At 60.8% G+C, this 7,094-nt stretch overlaps 1 protein-coding gene across 1 annotated transcript in view; it reads left to right on the top strand.

Moving 5' to 3' along the window:
• LOC139226899 (unconventional myosin-Ic-like) overlaps positions 1-7,094 on the top strand; it is a 50,091-nt gene that overhangs the window by 342 nt on the left and 42,655 nt on the right. Inside the window, exons 2-7 of the mRNA XM_070857993.1 lie at positions 72-185; positions 1,428-1,499; positions 1,961-2,080; positions 2,527-2,609; positions 4,492-4,597; positions 6,256-6,336. Of these exons, the coding sequence (XP_070714094.1) occupies positions 72-185; positions 1,428-1,499; positions 1,961-2,080; positions 2,527-2,609; positions 4,492-4,597; positions 6,256-6,336 (576 nt within the window). The remainder of the gene's footprint in view (positions 1-71; positions 186-1,427; positions 1,500-1,960; positions 2,081-2,526; positions 2,610-4,491; positions 4,598-6,255; positions 6,337-7,094) is intronic.

Below are 7,094 nucleotides of genomic sequence, written 5' to 3'. Positions count from 1 at the left end.
GGTGAGTGGGAGGTTGGGAGGGGGGGTGCGGGAGCTTGCGGCACTGTCTAACTCTGTGTTTCCCCCCCCAGGAGCTGCTGAGTGTGGTGGCCAGCGTGTTGCACCTGGGGAACCTGCAGTGTTCAGCCGACGAGGATGGAAATGCATCGATTACTGGCGACAACCAGATCCGGCTGCTGTCCCGGGTCAGTCCTCTCCCCAGCGCGGCTCCCCTCCCCCACTCCCCTCCCCTCCCCCTCCTGCTCCCCTCCCCGCTCCCCCCCTCCCTCCTCCCCTCCCCCTCCCCCCTCCCTGCTCCCCTCCCCGCTCCCCCCTCCCTCCTCCCCTCCCCCCTCCCCCCTCCCCCCCTCTCCCCCCCCCTCCCTCCCCTCCCCCCCCCTCCCTCCCCTCCCCCCTCCCTCCCCTCCCTCCCCTCCCCCCCTCCCCCCTCCCTCCCTCCCCCCCCTCCCCCCTCCCTCCCCTCCCCCCTCCCCCCCCCCTCCCTCCCCCCCTCCCTCCCTCCCCTCCCCTCCCCCCTCCCTCCCTCCCCCCCTCCCTCCCCTCCCCCCCTCCCTCCCCTCCCCCCTCCCTCCCCTCCCCTCCCTCCCTCCCCTCCCCCCTCCCCCCTCCCTCCCCTCCCCCTCCCTCCCTCCCTCCCCTCTCCCCCTCCCTCCCCTCCCCCCTCCCTCCCCTCCCCCCTCCCCTCCCCCCCCGCTCCCCTCCCCCCCCGCCCACCTCACCACCTCCCTCCCCTCCCCTCCCCTCCCCTCCCCTCCCCTCCCCTCCCCTCCCCTCCCCTCCCCAACAAAGCGTGGCTTGCCCTCTCTCCCCTCCCCCCCCACACAACACTGGCTCACTGGGAAACGCGATAATGGGAAGTGTTCTCGACAAGCTTTAGCCTGTGGGGCTGCCTCAGAGACGATCAGACAGTCTGGAAATGTCTAAACTCTAAATCTTACCCAATGTCTGCATTTAAATCTGAAATACTAAATATAAAAGGCACTTTGTCCTGTTCACTTCGTGTCTTGTGATGTGGAGCAGCTGATTATCATTAATCAATCTTCAATTAACTTTCATCAGCAACAAAACAAGTCCAGACCCCGAGCCCCAACTCTCCCACTCCTGCATTGCCCCTCTCCCTCCCCCTTCCCTCTCCCTCTCTCCCCCTCCCCTCTCCCTCCCCTCCCCTCTCCCTCCCCCTCTCCCTCCCCCTCTCCCTCCCCATTCCCTCTCCCTCTCCCGCTCCCCCTCCCCTCTCCCTCCCCCTCTCCCTCCCCCTCTCCCTCCCCTCTCCCTCCCCTCTCCCTCCCCCTCTCCCTCCCCTCTCCCTCCCCCTCTCCCTCTCCCGCTCTCCCTCCCCTCCCCTCCCCCTCTGTTTTGGGGGAGGGGCTCTGTTATGCGGCACATAATGTTCTGTTAAAATAACATTTTCTTTTTCTGGGTTTCAGCTCCTCGGGGTGCCTGGTGTCGACCTGCGAGAGGCTCTGATTCACAAGAAAATCATCGCCAAGGGAGAGGAGGTGAGGAGGTGCTAGTGCCTGGAGTGTGAGCTGCAGCAGTTAGACATTTCACTGTCGCTGAGCACCATGGGGAGGAGGTGAAGCACCGATTGTACTGAGCCCCGGTCAGAGCCCCCCCGGAGTCACAGCGCCCAGTCCTGGGCCCCGCCCCTCGGGGAGGATATATTGCCCTCGGAGTGGGGGGGGGGACAAGTTCACCAGACTGATACCGGGGCTGAAATGGCAAATTACGAGGGCAGGTTGCACAGACTGGGCGAGTTTAGAAGATTAAGGGGGGATCTGATTGCTGTGCTTAAGATGATTTTTGTTGGGTAAGGGTTTTACGGGTTATGGAACCAAGGCGGGTAGATGGAGTTAAGATACAGTTCAGCCACGATCTAATAGAATGGGGGCGCAGGCTCGTGTGGCTGAATGTCTATTGTAAATGTTCGGAATATTAATTCTCATCCTTCCTCTTGTAGCTGATCAGCCCCCTGAATGTTGAGCAGGCGGCCTACGCACGGGATGCTCTGGCAAAGGCCATCTATGGCCGCACCTTCTCCTGGCTGGTCAACAAGATCAACAAGTCTCTGGACCACAAGGTAATGTGGGGGGGATGGGCGTGAAAGGCCAGTGGGATCAGGGAGACAGCTGTGCATTGGGCTTCTGGTTCTGCCGCTGCCGCGCTCGCTCCTGTGCTGTGTGGTGTGGCGGGACAGGCGGCCAGGACTGACCGTCACTGACTGACCGACCCGGCTACAATCGTCGCTGGCCCTGCGTCTGCACCATCGAAAGGACACCGCCTGCGGGCAACCCAGGCACAAGCTGGTGTTGGGGGTGATGTACCCCGTAAGCTGCACTGCCTCCTGCCTCCCCAGGGCTCGGCACATTCAGATTGTTGTGCAGACACGGTATCGACAATGTGAGCCGGTGAGCGGCCTGCGCGCAGCACCTTGCGGGTGAATAGCTGCCGCCCGATTTCTGTGCGAAGGGGTTCTGTCTTTATTTGGATTGTTGGGTTTTCATTTCCGTGCCCTTTGCTCCGCAGGACTCCACGTATTCAGACCGTAACAGACCCAACGTCATTGGGCTGCTGGACATTTATGGGTTTGAGGTGTTCCAACACAACAGGTAACTTGTTGCATAGCCCCAGTCCTGGGCCCCGGCCCTCGGGGAGCATATATTGCCCTCGGAGGGGGGCAGCGCAGATTCACCAGACCGATACCGGGGCTGAAAGGGTTAAATCCCGAGGGCAGGTCGCACAGACCGGGCTTGTGTCCCTCGAGTGTAGGAGATTAAGGGGGGATCTGATCGAGGGGTTTAAGATGATGAAAGGATTTGATGGGGTAGAGCGAGAGAAACTATTCCCTCTGGTGGGGGGAGTCCAGAACAAGGGGCAGGACCTTAAAATTAGAGCCCGGCCGTTCAGGGTGATGTCAGGAAGCACTTCTTCACACACAGGGCCGTGGGAATCGGGAACTCTCTCCCCCAAAGGCTGTGGGTGCTGGGGGTCAGTTGGAGCTTTCCAGACTGAGATCGATGGATTTTGTAGGGTCAGGGGATCGGGGGATACGGAGCGAAGGCTGGTAGATGGAATTCAGATACAGATCAACCGCGATCTGATGACCACCACCTTCAACACTCACTCCCTCCACCACCGGCGCCCCCTGGCTGCAGTGTGCACCATCTACAAGATGCACTGCAGCAACTCGCCAAGGCTTCTTCAGCAGCACCTCCCAAACCCGCGACCTCTACCACCTAGAAGGACAAGGGCAGCAGGTCCATGGGAACACCACCACCTCCACGTTCCCCTCCCAGTCACACACCATCCTGACTGGGAAATATATCGGCCGTTCCTTCATCGTCGCTGGGTCACAATCCTGGAACTCCCTCCCTAACAGCACTGTGGGAGCACCTTCACCACACGGACTGCAGCGGTTCAAGAAGGCGGCTCACCACCACCTTCTCAAGGGGCAATTAGGGACGGGCAATAAACGCCAGGCCTGGCCAGCGACGCCCACATCCTGAGAATGAATAAAACAAAATTGAAAAACACAACAGGCTCGAGGGGCCGAATGGCCCCCTCCCCTTGCTGTGTTCCTAACTGGAATCCCCAGAGATCGCCATCTGCTGCCCCAGTGCTGCGTTTTCCCGCAGTCTGATTGTTAACTCGGGGCGGAGCCAGAGTCCGACACCTGCTTCACTGTCTCCTGTTGCTCTGCGTGTTACTATAAAACCGAAACTGTCCCGCAAACCTCTCGCTTTTGGCGGAGAATTTGATTGAAAGCTATTTTCAGAAACTTCAGTGGTGTGGAGAGACTGGAGCAGCTGGGGTGGTTCCCCTCGGAGTGGAGAAGTTTAAGGGGAAATTTGATCGAGGCGTTCAAAATCAGGAGGGGTTCTGATGGAGTAAATGAGGAGAGACTGTTCCCCTGGGCAGGAGGGCCGGTAACCAGAGGGACACAGATTTAAGGTGATTGGCAAAAGAAATAGAGGGGAGAGGAGGGAAAAAGTTGTGATCGGGAACGCGCTGCCTGGAAGAGCAGTGGAAGCAGATTCAATAGTAACTTTCAAACCGGGAATTGGAGAAATATTGACGGGAAAAATTCACAGGAGTGTGGGAAAGAGCAGGGAGTGGGACTAATCGGATCGCTCTCTCACAGCCGGCACAGGCTCGATGGGCCGAATGGCCTCCTGTGCTGTGTGATTCTGTGATGAGTGAGCCTCGGCATCCAGCCTGCAGAGATCCAGCCCCCCGTCCTGCCCAGTGGCCCCACACACAGCTGCATGGACCAGCGGGGGGTCTCTGGGCGATGGTCAGGAGCAGGAATCCTGCTGCCCTTAACCCATCTCACGCCAGAGGAGCAGAGAGGTCTGTTTGGGGCTGGAGGAGTGTCCAGGGACGGAGGCGGGCGGGGTGGCGGAGGGATTTAAGTGTGTGGTTGGGTGTGAGGCTGCGAGTGTTGCACTGGTGCCTGTTTCCTCGTTCACTGACACTGTCTCCTCTCCGCAGCTTCGAGCAGTTCTGCATCAACTACTGCAACGAGAAGCTGCAGCAGCTGTTCATCGAGCTGACCCTCAAGTCTGAGCAGGAGGAGTACGAGGCGGAAGGAATCGCGGTACGTTACCGGCACAGAGCCCCAAACCACGGCCCCGGGAGCAGGAACACTACATCCAAACTTCACCCCCGAGACAGGGAGCACAGGAGGGCTATCCAACTACAGGCGGCATCACATCCAGCTGGACCCTGTCCTTCTCTCCCTCCCGCGCGCTCGCTCTCTGTCGCTCCCGCGCGCGCGCGCTCTCTCTCTCGCTCCCGCGCGCTCGCGCTCTCTCTCTCGCTCCCGCGCGCGCGCTCTCTCTCTCTCTCGCTCCCGCGCGCGCGCTCTCTCTCTCTCGCTCCCGCGCGCGCGCTCTCTCTCTCGCTCCCGCGCGCGCGCTCTCTCTCTCGCTCCCGCGCGCGCGCTCTCTCTCTCTCTCGCTCCCGCGCGCGCGCTCTCTCTCTCTCTCGCTCCCGCGCGCGCGCGCTCTCGTTCTCGCTCCCGCGCGCGTGCTCTCTCTCTCTCGCTCCCGCGCGCGCGCTCTCGCTCTGTCGCTCCCGCGCGCACGCGTGCTCTCTCTCTGTCGCTCCCGCGCGCGCGCGCGCTCTCTCTCTGTCGCTCCCGCGCGCGCGCGCGCTCTCTCTCTGTCGCTCCCGCGCGCGCGCGCGCTCTCTCTCTGTCGCTCCCGCGCGCGCGCGCGCTCTCTCTCTGTCGCTCCCGCGCGCGCGCGCGCTCTCTCTCTGTCGCTCGCGCGCGCGCTCTCTCTCTGTCGCTCCCGCGCGCGCGCGCGCTCTCTCTCTGTCGCTCCCGCGCGCGCGCGCGCGCTCTCTCTCTGTCGCTCCCGCGCGCGCGCGCGCTCTCTCTCTGTCGCTCCCGCGCACGCGTGCGTGCTCTCTCTCTGTCGCTCCCGCGCGTGCGCTCTCTGTCGCTCCCGCGCGTGCGCTCTCTGTCTCTCCCGCGCGCGCGCTCTCTCTCTGTCTCTCGCGCGCGCGCGCTCTGTCCCTCTGTCTCTCTTCAGCTCTGTTTTGTCGCTGCCCCAGTCCAGTTTTCGTTGCCCACTGACCAGGTTCCCCAGGTGCAGTTCTGAGGGGGATCTGTCCGCCCCCACTCTGTGATTCACCCTTTGCTCCTCCCTCATTCTTTGGGGGCAGTTTCTGCCATTCTCTCGGGGTCTCGCCCATTGAGCTCGGGACACAGACCCCTGCCCTAGTCTGTGATCTGAGAACTGCAATAACTTTCACACTTTACTATGCCTGCCATTAAGTTTATCTCGAGGCGGTTAGCATACATCAGGGGAGGAAGTGATACTTCAGCTGTACAAAGCCCCAGTCACACCCCGTCCGGAGTCACTGCGTCCAGTTCTGGCCCCCGCCCCTCAGGGAGGATCTGTCGACCTCGGAGGGGGAGCAGTGCAGATTCACCAGGCTGATACTGGGGCGTAAAGGGTTAAATTGTGAGGGTGGGTTACACAGACTGGGCTGGTATTCCTTGAGTATAAAAGATTTAGAGGTGATCTAATCGAGGTGTTTGAAATGATGAAGGGATTTGATGGGGCAGAGAGAGAACTCCTCCCTCTAGTGGGGGAATCCAGAACAAATGAAGAAATGAGTCGTGGATGATCGCTGGATTGTAAGTGGGGAGTTTGCTTTGGCTGGTTGATATTATCAAGGAACACTTTGTTTCCTGCACTGACTTCCTGTCACCTCTCTCTTTGAATTTATTTTCCTGTTTTCCAGTGGGAGCCTGTTCAGTATTTTAACAACAAAATCATCTGTGACCTGGTTGAGGAGAAGCACAAGGGAATCATCTCCATCTTGGTGAGGACGTGGGATATAGGTTTAGGTTTTGAGTCAGTCGTGGCTCAGTGGGTAGTACTCTCTCTCTCGCTCGCCTTTTGAGTCAGAAAGTCGTGGGTTCAAGTCCCAAACCAGAGACCCGAGCACAAAAACCCAGGCTGACACTCCCAGTACAGTACTGAGGGAGCGCCGCACTGTCGGAGGGGCAGTACGGAGGGAGCCCCGCACTGTCGGAGGGGCAGTACTGAGGGAGCGCCACGCTGTCGGAGGGGCAGTACTGAGGGAGCGCCGCACTGTCGGAGGGGCAGTACTGAGGGAGTGCCGCAATGTCGGAGGGGCAGTACTGAGGGAGCCCCGCACTGTCGGAGGGGCAGTACTGAGGGAGGGCCGCACTGTTGGTGGGGCAGTACTGAGGGAGCGCCGCACTGTCGGAGGGGCGGTACTGAGGGAGGGCCGCACTGAAGGAGGGGCAGTACTGAGGGAGGGCCGCACTGTCGGAGGGGTAGTACTGAGGGAGCGCCGCACTGTCGGAGGGGCGGTACTGAGGGAGCCCCGCACTGTCGGAGGGGCAGTACTGGGGGAGTGCCGCACTGTCGGAGGGGCAGTACTGAGGGAGCGCCGCACTATCGGCGGTGCCGGCTTTCGGATGAGAGGTTAAACCAAGGCCCTCGTCTGCCCTCTCAGGTGGATGTAAAAGATCCCAGGGCACTATTTGAAGAAGAGCAGGGGAGTTCTCCCCGGTGTCCTGGGGCCAATATTTATCCCTGTCAACATCACTA

This window comes from Pristiophorus japonicus, chromosome 16, assembly GCF_044704955.1.
Source record: "Pristiophorus japonicus isolate sPriJap1 chromosome 16, sPriJap1.hap1, whole genome shotgun sequence".
Classification (NCBI taxonomy): domain Eukaryota; kingdom Metazoa; phylum Chordata; class Chondrichthyes; family Pristiophoridae; genus Pristiophorus; species Pristiophorus japonicus.
Note: the sequence above shows the minus strand (reverse complement) of the source record. Positions and strands in the feature narration are given on the sequence as shown.